This window comes from Diceros bicornis, chromosome 8 (assembly GCF_020826845.1).
Source record: "Diceros bicornis minor isolate mBicDic1 chromosome 8, mDicBic1.mat.cur, whole genome shotgun sequence".
In the NCBI taxonomy this organism is placed as follows: Eukaryota; Metazoa; Chordata; class Mammalia; order Perissodactyla; family Rhinocerotidae; genus Diceros; species Diceros bicornis.
The window spans coordinates 32,213,621-32,240,339 of NC_080747.1; the positions used below are offsets into that span (position 1 = coordinate 32,213,621).

General features: G+C 37.4%; 1 protein-coding gene across 4 annotated transcripts in view; it reads left to right on the forward strand.

The window, feature by feature from the left end:
• The first annotated feature begins 377 nt into the window (after nt 1–377).
• Nucleotides 378–26,719, forward strand: part of WDR19 (WD repeat domain 19) — a 92,396-nt gene continuing 66,054 nt past the window's right edge. For 2 of the 4 annotated variants that reach the window (XM_058546893.1, XM_058546895.1), the window contains exons 1-7: nt 777–836; nt 3,303–3,428; nt 7,478–7,593; nt 11,171–11,286; nt 15,073–15,153; nt 16,617–16,729; nt 17,007–17,180. In XM_058546893.1, coding sequence (XP_058402876.1) covers nt 3,316–3,428; nt 7,478–7,593; nt 11,171–11,286; nt 15,073–15,153; nt 16,617–16,729; nt 17,007–17,180 — 713 coding nt within the window. In that variant the 5' untranslated portion in view covers nt 777–836; nt 3,303–3,315. Of the gene's footprint in view, nt 464–770; nt 837–3,302; nt 3,429–7,477; nt 7,594–11,170; nt 11,287–15,072; nt 15,154–16,616; nt 16,730–17,006; nt 17,181–26,719 lie in introns of those variants that run through there. The other 2 variants (XM_058546897.1, XM_058546894.1) reach the window with 2 other exon arrangements.

Below are 26,719 nucleotides of genomic sequence, written 5' to 3' on the forward strand. Positions count from 1 at the left end.
CCCAGGATCTGAACCCAGGTCGCCAGTAGCAGAGTGTGTGCACTTAACTGCTAAGCCACGGGGCCGGCCCCAAATTATACATTTTTATAAAATTAATATTCAAAACCATTCAAAAGCAAAAACATTTTATAATAAACACTCTCCTATATGTTGAGGTCCAGACTTTACCAGCCAGTTTGTGGTTGGTTGGTTGATTGGTTGGTAGACTGATTAGTCGTTTTGTTTGTTACATTGTTGACTTCTTTTGGATAAGCTCTAACATAAGCCTTCACTGTTCTGAATCCTACTATTTTCATGATCGTTTTGACATCTTTTCTGACCAACTCTTAATTGTATGTTTTGAAAATATAAAAATTGTGTTTATTTTTTAGCGTGTTTTCTCACTGCTAGAAAAGACTTGGCTTGGCACACCAATACAGTTTACCTGGCAAAAAACATCAGGAAACTACCTTGCAGTAACAGGGTAAGAAGCAGTGAATGCTTTAGGTACATTATCCTGACTCCAAATGGTTGTATGCCCACATAACCGTAGCATCTATTCAGTAAAGTTCTTGTGTGGTGGTTGTATGGTGGCAAAAGCAATATATTCATCTCCATTAACATCACAGCTCATAGCTCTTTTTCCCTGCTGATAATTTTTTAGATAGAAATTATGAAACTATCATGATTCTATACTGAAGCCACTTGGATGGCAGTTTAAATTTTTTTACATACATAGATAAATAAAAAGAAACATTTAAATCATATCTTTGTGTTCCAATTGCTTTTAGAGCTGATCATATTGTGAAAATCTTTGATCGCCATGGTCAAAAAAGAAGTGAAATTAACTTACCTGGGTAAGTACAGAGGTATATCAAAAACTTTTTCAAGCTTTGTTTCCTAAAAGATAAAAAAATACTGTCTTAAAACTATAATCAAATAGAATTGTATAACTTATGTATAACCTGTATCTCCTCTTTGGCTTTCTCCATTTGCAAAGGGATTTATTTTTTTATACCATAAGTAGTTAATTAAATATATAGATATATAGCATATGAGTTAGTGTTTATGTTTATAAACACCCATACATTCGAAGGGAAGCTTTAAGGTAGGATTATGAGTCCATATGAAAGAATTCTTATTTAATTATAAACAAGCCTTAGTGTGAGTATAGGCAGATAACCCTGTATCACTGTAGTATTTCCTCTCTAATAAATTGTTGGAAAATACTTTCCACATACTTCTCAAAGAACAGACTTGACTTTATCAATTTTCAGGAAATTGTTCTAGATTACTCTAAACATAAGCATTTTTAATGATTCAGTGAAATCATTACGTGTATTAGTTATTTTATTGATAGTCTCAGTGCTTAAGATATGCAGAATCCCTCACCTAAATGGTCATATGCTGCCGTGCTTTTTCAATTCATGTCTGCTTTCTGTAGTTTATTGTCACCATCTCTGCAAATCAGGTTGTTTTACTTCTCTCAGTCTCTGACAGCCTTTCCCACCTCCTGCTCTGCCCCGATCCACCAGATGCCACCATTTTGGCATTTCCCATTGCGCTCTCTCTCTCTCTTTTTTTGGGGGGTGGGGGGGGTGGGGAGGGAGATTGGCCCTGAGCTAACATCTGTTGTCAATCTTCCTCTTTTTCTTTTTTCTCACCAAAGCCCCAGTACATAGTTGTATATCCTAGTTGTAGGTCCTTCTTGTTCTTCTATGTGGGACACTGCCTCAGCATGGCTTGATGAGTGGTGAGTAGGTCTGCACCCAGGATCCAAACCAGCAAACCCCGGGCCGTGGAAGCGGAACGCGCGAAGTTAACCGCTACGCTACTGGGCCGGCCCTTCCCATTGCTCTCTTAATTGTTGCTTCTGATTTCTATATTCTGGGAAACAGAGGTCAAGGTAGTTATAATTATGTCTAAAATAAAATAAGGCACCGAGTAAAACACTTCTGTGGGTAAATTGTATGAGATTTATTGCATGATCTCTGTGACATCTATTTTGGTTACACAATGGCCTTATTTTTTTACTTCTGAATTCTTTTGCTGTATTCATCATAGTTGAATTCGACTGACAAAGGATCGCCAAATAAATAAAATACCATTATACATTAACTTTAATTGCCAGATGATTTTATCAACAGTTGGAAAGCTTCCCTCTTCCATACTCCCAAAATCTCTGAAAGGAAAATTAAGATCCCAAAACATACATATATATATATTGTTGTGAGGAAGATCGGCCCTGAGCTAACATTGCCAATCCTCCTCTTTTTTTGCTGAGGAAGACTGGCCCTGGGCTAACATCCGTGCCCATCTTCCTCCACTTTATATGGGACGCCGCCACACCATGGCTTGACAAGTTATGCGTCAGTGCGTGCCTGGCCTCCGAATCGGCGAACCCCGGGCTGCCACAGCAGAGCAAGTGCACTCAACCACTTGTGCCACCAGGCCGGCCCCCCAAAACGTATTTTAAGAGTTTGAAGGATAAAATAACTCCAGTTATTTTATTTTAAGACAACTCCAGTTGTCTTAAATGTAAATCTGAGTATGGCTTAGCCAGTACGAAAGAACAAAGAGTCTCAAAATGAAAAATAACATCGGAGAAGAAAAGGTTAATCCTCGAAGAAGTTTTCAAATTATAATGAACATTTTGGAATAACTTTAAACAGTAAGAAACATATTAAATAGAGGATTTTCTATTTATAACCATTTTGTCATCTAAACTGAATCATTCTTCTTATTCCATTAACGTATAAAATGAAAATAACATTTCTTTCTTACTAGTTCAGAATTCAATCTTCACATTGTTTGCAATCCTACAATCTGTTTTATACACAATTGTTTTATACACAATTTATCTAGATGTAACATCATTTCTTATCAATACTTTCTTTTTCTGTCTGTAAATTTGAAATAACCTTTCAAAACTTGATCATACAAGTTACCTCTTGATTCCAGATGTGATTCATTTGTAGAGGTGCTTAATGAGTTTGTTTTACCAACAGGCCATGTTCTTTATAGGATCCAAGAATATCTGGTAACTCCTCAGGTATAATTATATTTAATATATATGTATGAAAATGATATTTAGAATAGAATTTAAATTTTTTCCATCCCCTCACCAACGACAAAAAATTTAAGTTAGTATTATCCAAGCAGTGAATAGTGAGTTGTATTTCTCACTTTAGAAAGTTTACAACCTGTTCAAAATAGACTGATTGGTCTTATTATAGACCACAATCACAAATAGGTGAGTATTTAAATTTCTTTCCCCTACTTTAAAAAAATGTATAATGATGTTTTGCTCTCTTTTTTAAAAGTAACTGTGTTGCGATGGATTGGGATAAAGATGGAGACATCCTAGCAGTGATTGCTGAGAAATCTAGTTGCATTTATCTATGGGATGCCAACACAAATAAAACTAGCCAGTTAGACAGTGGCATGAGGTAAGGATAACTTTTTTATTTTTTAAATCTTCACTTAGAAATATGATTATTTGTAGATTTGATGCTAACAATACTTACTACTTTCATTATAAAGATGAGTTATTTTCTTATTAAAAAAGTTCTTTTCTTATTGTTATATATAATTGTATTGATTTTTCCAATTTATTAGAATAAAATTGTTATAATTGTAAAATATAAATAGCTTCTAAAAAAGTTGCTTTTGGTGGAACAGAATAAAAAGTCCAAAAATGAGACAAAACATATATGGGAAAATCTGGAGATGGCTGCAGGCATGACTGGGTCTAGGGGTTCTAATGATGCAATCAAGACTCTGTCTCCATCTCTTGGCTCTTCCTTTCTCTGTGTTGACTTCATTCTAAGTCAGACACTCTCCATGGCTACTGGCAGCTATTGGCTTATATCATTCTCCACAGCAAGTTATGATGGAGAAAAGAGCATGCCCCTGTCACATCACCAGCATCCACTCGGTTCCTCAAAAGGTCTCTGAGTAGGGTAGGCAGGGCCATAGAATTGATAATCGCACCAGGTGAAGAGTAGGGTGAAGGGTGGGGCAGTTCCCAAGTGGAAAAAAAATTCTGAGTAGATGGAATAAATTACAGATCTCTGCTAAAATAGAAGCCATTTTACCATATGGAAAAGAAAAATTTCTGAGTATTTACAACTAAAACTTTGCAGTTTTGACCTTGGACAAGTTGCTTAACCTCAGTCTAAACCTCAATTTTTTCATCTTTATGAAATGGGTATAGTAATATCTGCCTCATGGCATCATGTGACCCATGGGTGAGCAGGAAGAGATCACACACATATCATAAGATTAGACTATATGTTTCCAGTTTATTTAGCAAGGTATGACCGAACCAGAGGAAGCAAGGTGGCCATGCAGAACAAGCCCAAACATAACATTGGCACAGTTTCCTTTGACCCTCCAAAGTGACGCGTGAGGCCTACATCTACAGGTGGTGGTGTCTGCCCAACGTAAAGTCTTGCTAGGTCTGAGAAGCTTCATTTCTTGCTCTGTCGTTTTACACCTTGGGTATACATCACTTTCCAGGCAGATTTTTTGTGTGTGTGTGTGAGGAAGATCAGCCCTGAGCTAACATCCATGCTAATCCTCCTCTTTTTGCTGAGGAAGACCAGCTCTGAGCTAACATCAATTGCCAATCTTCCTCCTTTTTTTCTTCCCCAAAGCCCCAGTAGATAGTTGTATGTCATAGTTGCACATCCTTCTAGTTGCTGTATGTGGGACACGGCCTCAGCATGGCTGGAGAAGCGGTGTGTCGGTGTGCGCCTGGGATCCGAACCCGGGCCTCCAGTAGCAGAGCGTGCGGACTTAACCGCCAAGCCACGGGGCTGGCCCTCCAGGCAGATTTTCTATACTCTCTGTGCTTCCATTCAACAGAATGTTTATAAACATCAAGTACTGGTGCTTGAACCAAATTCAGCATCAGTGAGGCCACATCCTCACCCAGAGAAAAATGCATAATTAACCCCACGTGTTTTGAACTGGTATATCTCTGCCTCCCTTTGTCTGTCTTCCTGCAGATCCATTTCCTCACATCATCTCAGAGCTGTTGTGATGTTTAACTGTATGTCATGGCCAGGCATGAAATTAAGAACTGAGTGAATAGTAGATGTTGTTGTAATTATCATTAAGGTAAAATCAAGGGTATTTTAGCATTGATGTTAATATTTAATGTCTAAAGAACTTTTCTTTACACAAAGGTATACTCACTACTATTTGTTTTTTATTTAATGGTCAATCTGTGATACTAAGTAGTTAATAAACAAAATTTTGAATATCAATTTTTCTTAAATATATTGTTTTCAAACTTAATTAAATTTCCTTTAAACAATTTAAATTCCATTTACAAATTTAATCAGAATTCTTTTGAGCACTTCACACGTGTTAAATAGTACACAAAGCATACTCAAATATAGTTGTTCTTTGATGCCATTTAACTCTCTTAAATTATTATATTAACACAATAGGTTGAATTTATTTCTTCATTTTTACTGGATGTATTTTTATGCCTTCTTAGGATTAAGTGGTACTTACCCTGATTCTACCTAGGCTTACAGCAGTTATGCACCTGGGATACAGCAATCTTTCCAGAGAAAACTAAATACGACATCTCGTTCATCAACCAGTTGATTCTTGGTTGAATCATGGGACATGGTTGCTTCTCCCAAGACCATTCAGACCTGAGCACTAGTCATCCTACTCAGCCTCTTTCCTAATTGATCTTCAATTGTCATATCAGCAAAACTTTTTTAAGCCTGTTCCTTTCACATAGGTTGCATTTTTTTGTAGTCAGGTGCATCTCTCTAGAATAATGTATTCTTTAAGTTTTGCTTTGCCAGAAATACATGTGATTATTATACATTGGCCTGATCAGTTAGCATTATTGAAACCTATGCGCCTTAGTACCTTATTGTAATTTGTAGGGCCTTCTGGAGGCCTTATCCCCCAAGAGAAGAGAGATGGAATCTGTTTAGTTGGCTCTTCTTTTGCAGACATTTGGTTTCTTGAGCTTCTTGGAACACACTATTTAACCCTCTTTCTAGTTGGTTGTTGTGTGACTGTTAGTAAATGATAAACTATTTGGATAGACTAATGTTACACTGCTCTTAATATGTGTGACCACTGTTGCTGATCAGACCTTGTTCTTGTCATACAGTTTCTCTTCTCTCTGGTACTATTTAGCTCACTCACAATTCTTTTTACTCATGTTTTCTGAGAAGCAGACTCCAAAACAGGATTAATTTTAATAAGTAAACAGGTATTACTATACCAGGCTGCTAAGTTTCTTCTGTTAAGTATATATTTTATCAAAGATAAATGTGTATTTTTCTGTATCTGTTTAAGTAGGTGTGGCAGCCATGAGAATATGCCTCTCAGATCTCCAACTAGACAGTGTAACTGACCAAGGCCTCCTGTTGCAAGGCGTTGGAATCCATCACTTCATTCACCTATTATTACAACGAAATTTTCATATATTTTAAGTGAATTTTTGTCTTCCAAGGATCATCATGGTTTTATAGCCTTTCACAAACTCAACCTATTTTAATAAAATATGTAATTTTTAATGCTCAAATTCTCCTAATTTAGCCAAAGGAAGCCCATTTAAGCTTACTCTTTTGTCCTTTTATTACCGCCCTGGATATTCCTGAAAGCAGTGTTGCTTTCTGAAAACAGTAGCATAGTGTATCAGTGGTTCTCAAAGTTTACCTGCGTCAGAACCACCTGGAGAGCTTATTAAAACACAGATAGCTGGGCACCACCCCCAGAGTTTCTCACTCAGTAGGACTGAGGTGGGATCTGAGAACTGGCATTTCTAAAGTTCCCAGGTGATGCTGCTGGTCCTGGGATCACATTTTCAGAACCACTTTTTTAGACCCATTGTGATTTCTTTCCTCGATGTATGAAATGAGCTGCTCTCCAAGGAGTCCTGATTCGCTTTAGAGGGGAACTGTATAAATGTTCAACCTGTGAGTCCTAGAATGCACGCACGTAAGAACTGTTGGTAGGCAAACGTGCTTTTCCTTCTGAGAGAGCCTCTCTTAAAAGCTCTTTACAGAGCTGGTAAAGATATGTCCTTTTTAAGGTCATGAATTCCCAGTGATTTTTCCAATTTAATATATCATATTATTGGACCCTCCTTTTTTTAAAGCACGAGATGTCATCATCCGTTAAGATTTTTACCACATTTAGAGTTACAACTATCATTAGTAGATAAGTTAATAACTGTCTCATCATGAGTCACTTATGAAATCTGAGGTTCCATCATGACTGAACTGAAGTCTATATTCATTACACATTTGTATGTTAAGTCCAACTGACTGAAAGATCATCTTACAGCGTCTCCAAAATGTCTTTAGCACTTAGTCTTTGTCCTAAGGCATTAAGTTGTAATTTTGTACTTCAGCTTCTAAGTAGATATTAAAATTATTCATGAAGTACTTTTTTAAAGGACTGTTTCGAGGTTATGATTGTGAATTGTTTAGTAATTTATATCTTAATGTTACAGGGATCAAATGTCTTTCCTTCTTTGGTCAAAAGTTGGAAGTTCCCTGGCTGTTGGAACTGTTAAAGGAAATTTGCTTATTTATAATCGTCAGACATCTCGAAAGATTCCTGTCCTTGGTAGGTTATGGCTGAAAACACTGCTAAATATTTGAGATGCTTTACATAAATGTAAATTTTACTGCCTCAGATTTCCCCGATATTGCAAGGGAGATTTTACAGTAGTAACTCTCCCCTGGTCAAGCCTTCCATCTAACTAAGCTAGAAGAGCCCTCTTCACTGCCTACTAAGAATTACTCAGGGTACATAGAATAGGTTGCTCTAAGGTCAGCCTGTGCCTTTGGACACCAGTTCATTAATAACGTGGCTTGCATTTGCCCCTTTCTCACCCAGATTGTACATCTGGACATGGAATAGCTCATATGCATATCAACACATTAGTAGATGGACTAAAACATTTGGTGATGGCTTGGACAGAGCATATCCAGATGCCTAATTCTGACCCCTCACTCTCTCCAAACACCAGGTTAGCCTAGGTGTGGACTATGAGTTATGTTTATTTCAGGGTATATAATTAGAGGATGTTTGTTCCTTGTTTGACCTTCTTGGTTCAGTCTCTTTGATCCCTTCCATCTGTGGTCGTTTAGCATCTGCCCTATGAATACCCAAGAAGAAAGAATAGCGATTCTTTTCAATTATTGTGGCATCGTGCTGGTGGATGCTGAAACTAGTGGGCTTAATTACATCCAGGCCAGAAAAAGTATAATTTACTGCTAACGAAGGAATTAAACCCTGGAGATGAGTGCTCACAGAATACTTGAGAAAGTGTCTTTCAATTAAGAACACTTAATTATTTCAATTTTTTTCACATATATGTATATCTTTAATATTGATATTTTTAGTGCTGCAGCTAAACAGTAATATCATTGATTCATTTAAAAAATAAAAAATTTTGAGTTACAAAAATCAGCTTTCACCATATAAAGTAATTTGTTTATTTGACTTCATTTAGGCATTTTTTTGTATCCCACTTCATCTGTAGCTATATCCTTCTAGTTAATTATAGGCCCCAGAAATGTTGACACCTGAGGTATAAGAAAATAATTTGTCAACGCATCATTATTTTGTGTAAGGTACTTGTCATAAATACATGATTTTATATGTGATCTTTGTATTTAATATGAATATTGATTCTGTTCTCAGTCTTAGTTATTAACTGTGTAAAATGGGCCTGAAAAGATTCAGGTTAATTACATATATTAGGTCGTTTAGCTAAATATATAGCTGCCTCTCTCAGAGTTGGTTGTGATTTGTGGCTCTGCTTTTTTTTCCTTTTAAATAACTTACTGTCCTAAAACCAAGCCATTCCACTTTAGGTAGCTGCTACATGGTGGCATGATCTGTCAGTGTTTTACAGTAACTAAGGTAAACAGTGTTTACCTTGCTTCATCTTGCATTGATTTGTTTCCTTGAACTAGTCTAGATATAGGCAATTCTCACTTGCATGGTTCTGATGTACATAAATTTTATTTACTACAGTTTAATTAAATATTGCCCTCCCAATAACAGTTCAAACTTTGGTTCCCATTGTTTATTAACTATGAGTTAATATTAGTTAAATAAGTCAGTACATGTAAAGTGCCCAGAACACTGTAAATAGGCACACTAAACGTGTTAACTGTTATTATTGATGTTAAGGCTAACCTGAGTTCTGAGCACTGGAAGCAAAAGAGGCTTGAGGTATAGAGGAAGAAGGAGGAAAAAGAGATTTTCTTCTCCCTTTCTTGGGTATAGAAAGAAATTTGTCTTTGCATCTTTCCACCTCTCTTCATCTACTCCTTTTTCCTTACTAATGCCCATCTCTTTGGACACCCAGTTCCAATGTACCACCCAAGTCACTTAATCTGTGATCAGCAAAATCTCCTATATCCCAGTCTCTTCTCTGAATGTTCCCTTCACTTTTGTGCTCTGGTCTCCTGATTTGAAATACTATCTATATCCTGACAGCTCCCATATTTATCTCTTCCAGACTCTAAACTCATATATCCAACTGCTTACTTAACTTCTCTGATGAGATGTCTAGTAAACACTTCACATTTAATATCTCCAAAACCCTCTTGACCCACAGCTTTTCCTCTCACCATTGATGACATTTCATCCTTTCAGATCTTCAGGCCAAACCTTAGCATCATCCTTGACTCTTCTCTTTCTCATACCCTCCATATCTAATTTTCCAGAAAATTTTCTAAATCTAAAATCTTCTAAACATATCTAATTTGCCTTCAGATATCTGCAGAATCAAGCCTGTTCTCACCTCCTCTCCTGCTACCACTGTGGTGTGGGCCTCAAACATCTTCCACCTGAATTTCTGCAATCTCTTAACTGGCCTCACTGCTTCAACTCTTGCCCCACTGTAGAATATTCTCCACCTAAAGGCCAGAGTGAGTCTTCTGCTTAGAACTCTCCAATGTCTCTGCATCTCACCTGGAGTCAAAGCCAAAGTCCTCACAATGGCCAGCCAAGCCCTGCATGAACTGGGCCCTGCAGACTCTCTGACCTCATCTCATGCTCTTCTCTCCTCACTTACTCTGCTCCAGCCACGCTCTCCTCCTTGCTGAGCCTGACACACCAGGCACACTCCTGCTTCAGGGTCTACTCACTTAACAACTGTTTCTTTAGAACCTGCTTTCTACATAGGTACTATATTAGGTTTTATAAGGGGTACAAAGAATAAAATGAATGTGGTCTCTGTTCCCAATAACAGCTAAAATGGCTAACACTTATTGTATAGCACTTCAAGAATTCCTGGCACTCTTAAAGTACTTTAACTCGTTTGATCCTCAGCCCTGTGAAATAGGTCCTACTCTTATCCCCGATTTATGGATGATATGACTAGGGAATAGAAATTTTAAGTTACTTACCCAATGTTTTGCAGTAAGTGGTTGAGCCAAGATTCAAATCCAGGCAATCTGGCTTCAGAATGTGTATACTTAACCATTCTGCTTCTCATTACAGAATTAATCTTGGGACTCAAGGGTTTATATCTATCCCAGGACCTTCAACAAATGCCCACAGTGTCAAGCATGTGATTTCTCCCCAAAAATGAAGTTTTTGCTTTGGCAGGTGGCTCAGTGAAAAAGCCTGATACTTAGTGGTTATCTTATATCACTTACTGGCTATGACTCAATTCTTAACTCAGGTCTCTCTAGGGCACATTCATATTTGCACCTCAGTATTGTCATGAATCATTATATGTCCTTTTGTTATACATGTATAGTCAAAACTGTGAATGCTGAATCGGCTTATACCAAGAGTACCACACCATGAAACTGGATATAGTAAAGATAACTTCAGTGCTTTGGGATTTACTTCTCTTAAGACATTATCACTACAGGTGTGGTTATATGGTAAACAAATGAGCTCACTGAGGAGCGGAATATCTTTATGTTAGGGCCTGTGCTCATAGCCACATGAAAAGTTGGAAAACAGTATTGCCCTTATATCTGGTTATCTTGGTTTACACTCTGGTAATAAACTGTTTTAAATAAGGTTGCTTAGTCACTAACTGCTTTGATGAGATTTTTAATTACTTGTCTGTTTAATTTCCGTGATATATTACCTAAACTTTAGATTGACATCACAGATTTTTGTTTTTTGAGGAGTCCATGTGTCTGTACAAAAATCATCTCTTTTTCAGGAAAACATACTAAGAGAATCACATGTGGATGTTGGAATGCAGAAAATCTGCTTGCTTTAGGTGGTGAAGATAAAATGATTACAGTTAGTAATCAGGAAGGTGACACGATAAGACAGGTAATACAGTAATATCTCTTTGGTCTGAATGATATATTCAAATTTTTCTTCAAAATAAAGTTTGTCAAACTAATCTATAAAATTTGAAAATCTCTATATGAGATATGTGTATAATAACTTCATATTCTAAACATCAGTAACTTTTCTTTTTATGTATTAGAGCATTTTTCTTTAATATGAATACTTTACGCAAATATCTTCCTTTGTACGTTTCCCATTGTCTAGTATTAGCATGGATTATTAGCTCTGTGGTTACAGTCAGTATATTTGTGAAATAGCTTATTTTATATATGTATATTTATAGTATAAATGTTAATAACTGGACTCAGAGTCACCCATACCTTTAACTGATATATTAAATGGCTTCCAAACTAGTCCTAATTAAATTTAATTTTAGGATTAAATTTTACTGCTGTTCAAATTTCCCAAGGTTGATTAGCTCTTCAGAGGATCCTCCTTAAGGGAATTTGTATTACCAATAGCCATATAATCTCACTGGTGGGAAAATTTCACTTTGGACTACATTTATGATTTAGTATTGCTAGAACAATATTGACTAACACATTCTTTGAATACCTGCTAGGTGTATGGCACTGTGCTATGTACTATAGAAGAAATATGAAATATGGCCCTGTATTAGTTATCTATTGCTGCATAACAAATTACCCTCAAAACAGCAGTTTAAAACAACAAACATTTATTGCCTCACAGTTTTTGTGGATGAAGAATCCAGGTGCATTAGCTGGGTGCTTCTGCTTCAAGGTCTTTCTTAATGCTGCAATTATTTTATCATTCAGGGCTGCAGTCTCATTTGAAGACTTGACTGGGGAAAAATCTGTTTCCAGATTGACTCATGTGGTTGTTGATAGACAGGTTGTTAGGCTCAGGGCCTCAGTTTCTCCCTGGCTATTGACTGGAAGCCTGCCTCATTTTCTTGCCACATGGATCTCTCCATAGAATGCCTCACAACGAAGTAGCTGGTGAGAGAGTAAGAACAGCCATTTAAGACTTGAGCCACAGTCTCTTAATAAATAACCTGATCACAAAATCATTTTTGCCATATTCTGTGCTCTAGAAGTGAGTCATTAGGTCCAGCCCACACTCAAGGGGGCTGGGATGGGGATTACACAAAAGCATAAAAAACAGAAAGTAAGGATCATTGCAGACCATCTTAGAGGCTGCCAACCACAGGCCCCTACTCTCAAGAAGGCGAAACTAATTATGATAAAACATACATGGCCTGGTATGATTAATTGCCAAATTTTGTGGCCTAGCTTACAAGTTCTCTAGCATTTGGGAGATTGAGGAGATCAATGAAAGCTGGATTGTGAATATTTAAATGAGAGAAGGTGATCTGAATCAGTCAGGGTAGAGGCTAAACTGTTCTAACAGAGAGACCCAAAATTACAAGGGCTCTAAGAATATGGTAGTTTGGGTGTTTTTTTTTCCTCTTTCTCTTTCTCATGTAACGGAGAGAGGTAAGCCAGTCATCTTTGTATCTCCATTTCACAAGATTGTAGAGTCCCAGCTTCCTTCCATCTTACTGCTCTGCCATGTTCTAGGGGGTTTTGCCCTCATCTGCATGGTTGAATCTAGCGTGCTAGCACCACATCTGCATTTCAGTCCCAGGGAAGGGAGAAAGAGAAGTAGAGTGCAAGAAATTTGTAAAGGATCTGATCTGTAAGATGCATTGATTATTTCCATTCATATCATTAGAGCCTAATCATATAGTCACACCTAACTGCTGCCAGGGAAGCTGCAAAGGTAGTCTACCTAGGTGACCATGTGCCCTACTAAAACTTGTTCTAGTGGATACTGCAAGACATGTAGCAGTCTCTGACATTCAATCCAAGCAGAGCAGAGCAGCATGAGCAAAGATAAGAAGAAAAACTTATTACAGCTTGTTCATGGCTTGTTCAAGACTGGCCTTGACTGAAGGTTTGGGCTTTGAAAATTTATAGAAAATAAGACTGAAGAAGAAAGTTCGTTCCTGTATCTGGAAAGCTTTGAAAATTAGGCAGACATAAGTAACTCAACCATGTTGAGCAGAACCATAGCATGATTACAGTGGTTCTTAAGGAAGATTAATCTGACATTAGTATAAAAACTAGTTTCTATAAACTTTATAATTTTGATCATTCTATATTGGTGCCTTTTAGAATTAGAATGGTAGATCTATATAGTACAAGTGCTACTACAGCTCCTCCCTCTTGTATCCATATCAGACATCATCAGTAGATATTGGCATTCTTTTCTCCACTGAATCAAGACGTGGCCCTAGAATATTTTTGCACATAACATCCCAGGAAGCGACTACCATTCAGCCATTACTTACATACAAGATAACTATTTCCCATGTCTAATTCCTAAGAAGTATGCTTCCAGAATTAGACATGCTGCTTAAGTTGTCATATGGTAAGCAAGCATACATTTTAAGTATTGCTTCATTTGGTATGTTCTCTAAATTGCTTTGACTTTGCTATTCTGCAGACCACTCCAGTGTTACTTGTGTGAATTTATTTTTATTTATCCTGCTGAGGACTTGTCTTGCTTCCTGAATCTGAAGATTGCTGTCTTTCATCAGTTCTGGAAAATTCTTAATCATTATCTCTTGACTATTACCTCTTGCCCTTTCTATTCTGTCCGTCTGGAGCATCTGTTAGACTTTCTCATATCTCTTAATCTCTCTTTCATAGTTTATCTTTTTGTCACTCTGTGCAACCTTCTGGATAATTTCCTCAAATCAGTGCACTTATTCTTTCTTTAAATTTTCTGATCTTCTGTCTATCCCATTGAGTTTTTTTTATTTTAATGCCTCTACATTTTATTTTAGAAAATAATTTGTAGTTCCTTTTAAAATCTGCCTGGGCTTTTAAAAAAAAAGTGTTGTCTTTTCTCATACTTACGAGTCCTTTCATGTCTTTAGTCATTTTATTTTTTTTTTTAAAGATTTTATTTATTTATTTTTCCCCCCAAAGCCCCAGTAGATAGTTGTATGTCATAGTTGCACAGCCTTCTAGTTGCTGTATGTGGGACACAGCCTCAGCACGGCCGGAGAAGCAGTGCGTCGGTGCGCGCCCGGGATCCGAACCCGGGCCGCCAGCAGCGGAGCGCGCGCACTTAACCGCCAAGCCACGGGACCCGGCCCCTCTTTAGTCATTTTAAAAGTATTTATTTTATGACCTCTCTCTCTCTGATAATTCTGCTATTTTTAGATCTGCTGACTCTTGCTCTTGGTGTGTTGTTTCTTTGTGAGTTTTGGTCGTTTTGAATTGTGAACTCATCTTCAGCAGGGCTTATCTGTGGGAATTTTTTGCAGCCTTGGAAGAAGCTTTGGATTTGTTTTTGCCAAACACTGCAGGGAGTTTCTAGACCATTCAAAGTATAAATGTGAACCTCAGACCATAATGAGGATATAAGAGAAAGTCTTTGATTTGAAAATAAGTTTTTCAGCTCTTTTCTGACCCAAAGCTCAACCCAAGTCAAATGGACTCCTTACTGTCTCCTCTACTAGCTGCTCTGGGTGGCTGCAGGTTCAGTTTCTACCCACACTTTGGTTTTCAGTTTCATCTTTGCTTATGGTACCTGGAAATTTTCCTTACCTATCCATTTAATAAGATATATGTTCTGTTTCATCCAGAATTTCTAGATGTTTGTGGAAGTGAGATTTTCAGGTTATTAGTCCAACACATAACAAAATTGAAAGAAAGTTACCTGTTTTATTAGCATTCAGAAAGAATTATAGTGTTGGGTTTATTCATAATGATAATATTTTTACCCCTGCAGACTCCAGTGAGATCAGAGCCCAGCAACATGCAGTTTTCCATGATGAAGACTGATGACCGAACCTCTGCTGCTGAAAGCACAGTAAGAATTCTAAATCAAATCCATGCCCAAGTTATTTTGATAATTTTGTAGAATATACTATTTCCTTTTCTAGGGTGGCTCTGAATCTGTAGTGATAAAAAAATTATAATCTGTCAGGGCCGGCTCCGGTGGCTTAGCAGTTAAGTGCGTGTGCTCCGCTACTGGCGGCCTGGGTTCGGATCCCGGGCGCACACCAACGCACCGCTTTTCCGGCCGTGCTGAGGCCGCGTCCCACATACAGCAACTAGAAGGATGTACAACTGTCTACTGGGACTTTGGGGAAAAAAAAAAAAAGGAGGAGGATTGGCAATAGATGTTAGCTCAGAGCTGGTCTTCCTCAGCAAAAAGAGGAGGATTAGCATGGATGTTAGCTCAGGGCTGATCTTCCTCACCAAAAAAAAAAAATAATAATATAATCCATCACTTATTAAACCAATGTAGGCCCCAGTCTCAGGCCTAAAAGTTGTTTTTGCTGCTGCTGGCTACCTGGTTTCACAGCAAATGAGGATAGCTTCCTGTTACAGTTGGTATTGCTCTTTTCACTCTTGTGGTAGCAAAAACAGTGGGGGTACCTTTATGAACAGAAGTGTTGATTTCTATATGACTTTTTATTTTCACTCTATCAGATGGGGTAAACAGAGCTCTGGAAATTGTAGTTCTTATTTTTTTAGTACCTTGGATGCACATTTTGACATTCTAAAATCCAGATGATTTTCACAGTCAACATGAATACATTTAATGAAGTAATGTTTCTTCATTTCTTAAAAAGCTGTTATTAAATTGATAGTGACTTATAATTGATAGCATCATAGAATCAAGGAAAAATATATTTCTTTTTTCACATATATCCATCACCCTTAATAAGCCCAAATAAGTAATGCACTCTTTCCTCTCCCCAACACAATTACAGTCTCCAATGAAAATAACAGTTAAGTTTTGTCTTGTGTGGGTAACAGAGGGACACTAGTCTAGCCACATTGACTAGTGATCTGCAAATGAGGGAAAGAGTGATGATTAAAAAAAGCCAAGCTAGATTATCCACACGAGTGTGGACCTGTAATCCTGGATGGTTCAAAATCAGGATGGCCTTTTAGAATGGAAGACTCTCTATACTCCAAATATGAATTCAGTTTCAATGGAACTATGTCACACTTAATAGTCCTATATTGCATAGTACTCTAATGAGAAGTATAGAGAATTTTAAAATGTTATTCCACTCAGCTATTTTAGTATACTTCAAAGGGTATATTGGATATGTGTAAAGCCAAGGACCCTTCCCAGACTATATATTAGTAAAATGTCTTCTTTTGGTCATATTGTTGCCTTACTAATTATGACATTAAACATGTCTAAACTTGGCTCATTATATTCATAAATTAGGTTCAGCTGTTTGAATTTGCTTATTGGTCTTTTCATGAAGTACTGAGTGATTCATTTCACAATCTCTTAATTTTTTCTGGCAGATAAGTGTAGTGGTTGGCAAGAAAACTTTGTTTCTTTTTAATCTGAATGAACCAGATAGCCCAGTTGATCTGGAATTTCAGCAGCGCTATGGCAACATTGTCTGCTATAGCTGGTACGTACAAAAAGCTCATTACAGAAAGGTATCCATGTGTTTTTCTTTACTAATTATATTTAATTTTTGCCAGTAGCATTTTCACTTCTATATATAACAGTTTCTGGATTACAGACTACGATTTAGTACGTGAAACTACCTAGCATATTATCTGGCACGTAGGCCCTTGATAAATTATATTCTCTAATTCCTTAGTTTTAATGTACTTGCTTATTTATTGTATTGCCAATGAGAGTTAATCTCCCTTTTTACTGTGTTATTGCCTTTGTTACTATAGGTATGGTGATGGCTACATCATGGTTGGTTTTTCGCGTGGAATTTTTGTGGTCATTTCCACTCATATTCGAGAGATTGGTCAAGAGATATTTCAGGCTCGTGACCATAAAGATAGTCTAACAAGTATTGCAGTATCACAGACCCTTAACAAAGCTGCTACATGTGGCGATAACTGGTAAGTTATATTCACAAATACCTAGGAAAGCTTATATGAGGAATATTCAACAGAGTCAACAAGACTTTGATAGCTAAAGTGAGTCTGTCAGCCATAACTTTCTTGCACTCTTAGAACATGTTTGCAATTGAAAATTCCTAAGACTCCATTACTTCTGCCTTTAACTCTCAGGCAAAACCTAAAATACTAAATGTGTATTAAATACAAAACCTAAAATAGAGTATGCTTGAAAATCAATCTTAAAGATAAAATAGGCAGTTCCAGGTAACACAGAGTAAGCATACTCCACCTGTCTCTCTCACTGAATACAGCTATAAAGCCTGGACAGAATGCATGGAACAGCTGTTTAAGGACTCTGAGAAGTAAATAGTAGCAGGCACATTGGAGAAGAAGTACCACTAAACCAGCAGTGAGTCTCCTGTTTGTCCTCTGGTCTTTCTCAGGACTCAAGGCAGCCCGAAATTCAGAAGTAGGCACCAGAGCATAGACAGAGAGACTCTGAGAGCAGCCCTCTAGTTCTGGCTCAAGTTGCAGGAAAGAGACCTTTTAACAGTCAGAGAGAGTTGAGGAAATGCCCCAATTTCCTTTCTTTTTCTTTGTTCTCTCAAGCCTTAGCCACCAAGCAATCTCACCATGACAGAGGCAGCAACTGCAATGGCAGCAAGGACCCACAGGCACCTAAAACTCTGATGGAGGGTAATATTCCTCTCCAATTGGGGGAGCTGTGGTCCCAAGAGGGTGGGGCAAACCCCGGTTGTTTATTTTTCTCTCTATCCTCCCACTGCTTGGCTGCAGGTGCAGGTGCAGTTGTGGAAAGTACAAGGCAAAGCAGGGTAACTAGAGCCCCAGCTTTCTTGCTGGAAGACCAAAGAGAGGAGCCCCAGGGAACTGAAAAATATCAGGAAGATCTGGAGAAGGAGGAACTCTGGAAAGCAGCCATATAAAGATATTGTGAACTCCCAGGTTCACCCCTGAGCTGTGTATGTGTATCTCATCCTAAACACATACCAAAGACTTTGAGAACTGAACTAAGGGCTAGATCATGGCCCGAGTCCTATACTGGCCACTGAGTGGGCCATACAGGGACATATCTGAATACCACTGCAAAGGCATTGAAAAAGTGGGACTGACTTTGAAACCATGACCCACAAAAGCCTGGTTAAAACTTGTGGCTTGAACCCAACTGAGTTGATTGCTTGCTAAAAAAGAAAAAAAAAAATGAACCTTCTCCATGGGATTTAAACAAGACACAGAGTCTCATAACATAATATTCAAAATGTCCAGAATATAACCCCAAATTACTTGACATATGAAGAACAAGGAAAATTTCAACTTGCTTGGGAAAAGGCAATCAAAAAACACCAGTGCCCAGATGATGGCAGATAGCAGCTATTATAAAAATGCTCCAAGAGGTAAGGGCTTAGCATTCTCAAAACAAATGGAAACATAGTCTCAGAAAAGAAATAGAACCTATAAAGAAGAACCAAATGGAAATTTTAGAACTGAAAAATATAATTAATACAGTGTACTTAATTAATATCAGAATGGAGGTCACAGAGTGAAGAGTCAGTGAACTTGAAGATAGGTAATGAAATATCCAATTTGAACGCAGATAATAAGAAGATTGGAGAAAAGTGAACAGAGCCTCAGGGACCTGTGAAACAATACCAAAACATCTAACATTTGTGTCATAAGAGTCTCAGAAATAATCGCTGACAACTTCTCATGTTTGGCAAAAGACATAAACGTATATATTATAGAGGCTCAGCAAATCCCCAAAAGGATAAATCCAAAGAAATCTAGGCTCAGACGCATCATAATCAATCTGCTAAAAACTAAAGACAAAGAAAAAATCTTGAAAGCTGCCAGAGAACAATGATTTGAATGACAGTGGATTTCTCACGATAAAGCATAGAGGCCAGAAGGAAGCATCACTACATTCTTAAAGTGATGAAAGAAAAGAACCATCAACTGAAATTCTGTATCCAGCGAAAATATCCATCAGTAATGAAAGTGAAATAAAAATATTCTCAGGAGAGTGACGTCCGCATCATGGCGGAGTGAGCTTTCCCGTGAACTCTTCCCCCGACAAGATACAACAAAAGCAACAGTCACAGACCAACAACGGAATCCCAGACAGTGAAAACCTAGAGCGGAGGGATCCACACTGTTGCACATCTGAGAGCAGAACGTGCTGGGCCCCCGGAGGAAGTGGGGAGAGGTAAGGAGGACTCCTCTCCCTCCCCATCAGATCAGTGATCCCGGTCCACGCGGCTCCCAGAGAGGGGGGAGGGGCGGCCCTCGGCGGGGAAACCGTGGCTCTTCAGACTCTCTCAGCCAGTGGGAAACTCCCACACAGAGGACTCAGAGGAGCCACAGGGCTACCATCAACATCTGAGCACCCCAGAGAGCGGATAAAGAGGGGCAAACGAGAAGCCTCCCACGTCAGGGACCCAGAGGGCAAAAGAGAGAGCTCCCCTCTCCCCGCAACCCGGACTCTGCAGCTCAACCGACCAGACCAGACCTAGCGATCCAAGGCAGACCTGACCAAACGACTGGACCTGTGGATCGCAGCGGGAAAAAAAAAAAACAAAACTGCGGATCGCAGCAGAAAAACCGGGGCAGAGCGCAGGGGGCTTAGACTACACAGCCCTTTACCACCAGACAGTGGCAGCAGGTGGAAATTGCAACCAGAGACTTCCAGGATGAGGAAAAACAAAACCAACACAGGAACCACAATGCAAAAATATATGAAATCACCAGACCAGAAACAAAATGACAAATACCCAGAAATCAACCCCGAAGACACAGAAATCCATAAACTAAATGACAGAGATTTCAAAATAGCTATCATAAAAACACTCAACGAAATACGAGACAACACAGACAAACAATTCAATGAGATTAGGAGTTTCTTCACAAAAGAGATTGAAATCATAAAGAAAAACCAATCAGTGTTGATGGAGATGAAGAACACAATGGAGGAGATAAAGGAGAATCTGGAATCTTTAAAGAACAGAGCTGACAATATGGAGGAAAGAATTAGTACTTTAGAGGATAGGAATACAGATATACTCCAGATGGAAGAGGAGAGAGAACTAAGACTAAAAAGAAATGAAGAAAGACTCCGAGAAATATCTGACTCTATTAGAAAATGTAACATAAGAATTATAGGTATTCCTGAGGGAGAGGAGAGGGAAAGAGGAACAGAGAGCCTATTCAAGGAAATAATAGCTGAGAATTTCCCAAATCTGGGGAAGGAGCAGGAAATACCAGTAAGCGAAGCCAACAGGACACCTATATATAATAACTGACAAAGGCCTTCACCACGACACGTAGTGGTAAGGCTAGCCAGGGTCAACGACAAAGAAACAATGTTAAGGGCAGCTAGACAAAAACAAAAAATAACGTACAAAGAAACTCCCATCAGGCTCTCAGTGGATTTCTCAACAGAAACTTTTCAGGCTAGAAGAGACTGGAATGATATATTCAAAATACTGAAAGACAAAAACTTTCAGCCAAGAATACTCTATCCAGCAAAAATATCCTTCAAATATGATGGAGAAATAGTAACTCTCCCAGATAAACAAAAGCTAAGGGAGTTCATGGCTACGAGACCCCCACTACAAGAAATACTCAAGAAGGTCCTCAGGCCTGAAAAAAAAAAATATTCTCAGATGAAGGAAAAGGAAGAAAATTTATTGCTAGCCAATCTGCTCTAAAAGAATTGCTGAAGGAAGTTCTTCAGATAGAGGAGAACAGGTGACAGAGGAAATTTAAGACATCAGGAATGAAGGAAGAGCAACAGAAATGGTAAATAGCTAGGTAAATACAATAGACTATTTTTTTATTTTGAAATCTTTAACATATATGTGGCTATTGAAAGCAAAAATTATTAATATTGTCTGATAGTGTGTTCAGTGCATGAAGATGGAATACATAAGACAACTACAACATAAAGGGGAGAGGGTAAATTTCTTATATGTGATAAGATTTCTGTATTCTGCTTGAAGTGGTAAAACACTGATTCTAATTAGGCTATGAGAAATTAAATATGTATATTGTAATCTAGAACAACCACTAAAACTATATGAAGAGATATATACAAAAAAACAATAAATTAGAATAGAATACTAAAATGTTTAAGTCTAAAAGAAGAGAAGAAAGGAAAAACAGAAGAATGAAAGACAGAAGGAATAAACAGAAAACAAATAATAAAACAGTAGACTTAAATTCAAACATATCAATAACTATGTTAAATGTAATTGACAAAGTTATTAGACATAGACTATTAGAATAGAATTATTTATTTATTTTTATTTTTTTTTTTGTGAGGAAGATCAGCCCTAACATCCATGATGTTAGGATGACATCCTAACATCATGGATGATGTTAGCTAACATCCATGCCTATCCTCCTCTTTTTGCTGAGGAAGACTGGTCCTGGGCTAACATCTGTGCCCATCTTCCTCCACTTTTTATATGGGATGCTGCCACAGCATGGGCTGACAAGCGGTGCATCAGTGTGTGCCTGGGATCTGAACCCGGGCCGCCAGCAGCGGAGTGCGCACACTTAACCGCTACGCCACAGGGCCAGGCCCCTAGAATGGAATTTTTAAATGATCCTATTATATGCTGTCTATAAGAAACTCACTTCAAATATAATGATGTAATGGTATACTTAGGTAAGAGTAAAAGGATGGAAAAAGATAAATCATGTGAACACTAATCAGAAGAAAGCCAGGGTGGCTATATTGATGCCAGACAAAGAGCAAAGAAAATTACTAGGGATAAAGAAGGATATTGCATATTGATTAGACATAATAATGCTAAGTGAGTCTACACCTAACAACAGAGCTCCAAAATACATGAAGTAAAAACTGATGGAATTGAAGGAAGAAATAGACAATTTAACAATAATAGTTGGAGACTTCAATACCCCACTTTCAGTAATGTATAGAACAACTAGACAGAAGATCAACAAGGAAGTAAAAGACTTTGTTATGAATTTGTCACATTAACACTTATCAAGTGGAGCACAGGATGCCGGATCAACAACACACACAAGAGGAATTGAAATAGAGAAGTTTGTTATTCACAGGTCCTGGAGGAGGTACTTGGCATGCCTCAGGGGGCCTCACAGGGAGGTCAAGGTAGAAAGAGACAGCACCCAGGGCACATGCCTTTAAGAGGGTTAATAGATGAACTGCTGTAGGGTTCTCAGGCTAAGGCCGGATTGGTCAATTCAAACCAAAAGAGAGAGGTTTTGGTAAGCCCCATAGGGGTCTTATCTAAGGAGTGCATAAGGGGAAGGTGTTGGGAGGCAGAGGAGACTGTTAATCACAAGGGCTGTTGGGAAAGTCACATCAGGAACTTACATTTGCTTGTGACTCTGTGGGCTGATATCTAGGGCATGCGCTAGCATAAGGGGCTACATGTCAGTTTAAGGTCACTGCAGGCCACTTGGCCAAACAAAGTGGATACCAAGGCAGCAATACCATCAAGTAGCTTAGCTAAACTCTCAACAGAGTTGGACAGCGCTATAAACCAGCTAGATCTTACAGACATCTATAGAACACTCCACCGAACAACAGAATACACATTTTTTCCAAATGCCTGTAGAACATTCACCAAGATGGACCATATCCTGGGCCGTGAAACAAACCTTAACAAATTGAAATTGAAATCATACAAAAAGTATTCTCTGACCATAATGTGATCACACTCAAAATCAGTAACAGAAAGACAACAGGAAATTCTCTGAACACTTGGAAATTAAACAGCCTACTTCCAAATAATTCATGGGTCAAAAAGTAAATCTTAAAGCAAATTTAAAAATACATAGAACTGAATGAAAATGCAACATATAAAATATATGAGAGGCAGCTAAACCAGTGGTGAAAAGAAAATTTATAGTACTAAATGCTTACATAGGAAAGAGAAAAGATCTCAAATTAATAATCTAAGTTCCTACCTCAAGAAACTAGAAAAAGAGCAAAATAAGCCCAAAGTAGAAGGAAGAAAATTAATAAAGAGCAGAAGTTGATGAAATTGAAATTTTAAAAATTAGGAAAAAAATCAACAAAACGCTTTTTTCTTGGAAAAAAAATAAAATTGATAAACCTCTAGCAAGAATGACAAAAATAAAAAGAGAGAAGACCCAAATTACCAATATCAAGAAAGAAATGAGTATCACTACAGATCTGGAAGCCATTAAAAGGATAATAAAGGAATACTGCAAACAACTTTACACTCAGAAAATTTGACAACTTAGAAGATGTGGAACAATTCTTCAAAAACCACTAACTGCCAAAACTCAACTCGTATGAAATAATCTGAATTAGCCTTGTAACCATTAAAGAAATTGAATAATAATTTTAAAGGTCCTGAAAAATAAATCTCCAAGCCTGGATGGTTTCACTGGAGAATTCTACCAAACATTTAAAAAAGAGTTAACATTAATTTTACAAAAGCTCTTCAGAAAATAAAAAAGAGAACACTTCTCAACTTATTTTATGACGCTAGTGTTACCCTTATATCAAAATCAAACAAAGAGAGTATTAAAAAAAAAAGAAAACTACAGACCAATATCTTTCATGAACTTGGACACAAAAATCCTCAACAAAATTTAGCAAACTGAATCCAGCAATGTATAAAATGAATTATACCTCATGACCAAGTGGGGTTTATTCCAAGTATGCAAGGCTGGTTTAACATCTCAAATCAACATAATTACTGTCACAACAGCTAAAGGAAAATCATATAATCATATCAATTGACACACACAAAATATTTCACAAAATCCAACACCCATTCCTGATAAAAATTCTCAGCAAGTTAGGAATAGAGGGAAATTACCTCAACTTGTTAAAGAACATCTACAAAAAACCTGTAGCTAACATCATACTTAATGGTGAAAGACTAAATGTTTGTAAGATTGGGAACAAGGCAAGCATACCCACTTTCACTACTCTAACTCAACCTAATATTAGAAATTCTAGCCACTGCAGTAAGGCAAGAAAAAGAAATACACCACATCCAGATTGGAAAGGGAGAAGTAAAACTATCTCTATTTGCAGATGTCTTGATTGTCTACATGGAAAATCCCAAGGATTCTACAAACAAGAAACTCCCAGAACTAAAACTAAGCGAGTTGAGCAAGGTTACAGGATATAAGATCAACACACAAAAATCAATCACATTTCTATATATTAACAATGAACGTGTGGAAACCAAATTTAAAATATGATACTATTTTTTAATCCAAAGAAAATGAAATACTTAGATATACACTTAATGAAATATGCACAAGATCTGTATACTGAAAATTACAAAATGCTGCTGAAAGGAATCAGAGAAGACCCAAATAAATGGAGAGACATACTGTGTTCCTAAGTTGGAAGACTCAGTGTAGTAAAGGTGTCAGTTCTCTCCAAATTGATCTATAGGTTTAATGACATTTGTATCAGATTTCCAGCATGGTTTTTTGTATATATAGACAACTTTATTCTAAAATGTATATGCAAAATCACAGGTCCTAAAATAGCTAAAAGCAATCTTAAAAAACGAGCAATAAAATGGGAGGAATCCTTCTACCTGATATTAAAATTTACTATATAGCTACAGTAATCAAAACTATGTGGTATTGGCAGAGGGGAAGACATATACATCAATGGAACATAAGAGAGAAGCCAGAAGTAAACCCATGTAAATATGTACAACTGATTCTTCACAAAAGTGCAGAAGTAATTCAGTAGAATAAAAACAGCCTTTTCAACAAATTGTGCTGCAGCAATTGGACATCCATAAGCGGGGGAAAAAAAAAAAATGAACCAGAATCTAAGGCTTATACCTTAATCAAAAATTAACTCAGTGGATCATGGACTTAAATGTAAAATGCAAAACTGTAACATTTTTACAGAAAAAACAGAAAATCTTCTGGATCTAGGGTTAGGCAAAGAGTTCTTAGATTTGAAACCAAAACAATCTGTATAAGGAAAAATTCATAAATTAGACTTCATCAAAATTAAAAACTTTTGCCCTGTGAAAGATTCTCTTAAGAGAATGAAAAGATAAGCAGCAAAATGAGAAAAGATATTTGCAAACCACATATCCAACAAAGGACTAGTATCTAAAATATATAAAGGGCTCTCTCAAAAGTAAAAAAATCAAACAATCCAATTAGAAAATGGGCAAAAGACATACATTTCAGCAAAGAAGATATACAGATGGTAGATCAATTCATGAAAAGATGTTCAACATTATTAGCCATTAGGGAAATGCAAATTCAAACCGAAATGAGAATCACTGCACATCTATTAGAATGGCTATAATTAGAAATAGTGCTAACACCAAATGCTGGCAAGGAGGAGGAGAAACTGGGTCATTCATACATTGCTTGTAGGAGTGTAAAATAGCACAGCTACTCTGGAAAACAGTTTGGCAGTTTCTTAAAAAAAAACTAAACATGCAATTACCATGTAACCCAGCAATTGCACTCCTGGCCGTTTTTCCCAGAGACATGAAAACTTATGTTCACAGAAAAACCTGAATATGAGTGGTTATAGCAGCTTTATTTGTCATAGTGAGCAATTAGAAACAATCCAGATGTCCTTCAGTGGGTGAATGGTTAAACAAACTGGTACATCCATACCATGAAATACTACTCAGCAATAAAAAGGAACAAACTGTTGATGCACACAACCACTTGGATGAATCTCCAGAAAATTATGCTGAGTGAAAAAAGCCAATCCCCAAAGGTTACATACTGTATGATTCCATTTACACAATATTGAAATGACAAAATTATAGAAAGGGAGAACAGACTAGGGGTGGCCGGGGTTAGGGCTGGGCCTGAGGTGGGGAGGAAGGAGGTAAGTGTGTTTATAAAAGGGCAACATGGAGCATCTCTGCATTAAAGGAACTGTTCTGTATCCTGACTGGTTGTGGATCTCAGGAATCTCATGTGATAAAATTGCATAGAATTAAATACACATGTAATAAGTACAAGTGAAACTAGGGACATCTGAATAAGATTCATGGATTATATCAATGTAAGTATCCTGATTATGATATTATACCATAGTTTTTCAAGATGTTACTGTTGGAGGAAAAGGTAACGAGTACACAGAATCGCCCTGTATTATTTCTTACAACTGCATGTGGATCTAGAATTACATCAAAATAAAAAGTTTAAGTGAAAACAATGAGGGAAAATACATAAAGGAAAAACACTGGGAGGGAGGAGAAAGAGGGAAAGGAGAGAGGAAAGGAGACAAGGAGGAAAGAAATATTACAGCTATTAGGTCTAAACATGTTGCTATACAGCTTTCATTTGCATTAACTGACTTATTCTTCCTGGTAACCCTATGAAGTAATATTATGCCCCATTTTTAAGAGCTGTCAACCTGTGCCTTATCATTGCAAATTGAAAGCTCTTTCTGTTATACCTCACTTCTCTTTGTATGAAAGAACTCTGGGTGGTGGAGGGAGCACAGTGCAAAGAAAAACCTGTTTCATCTTAACAATAATTAATACTGC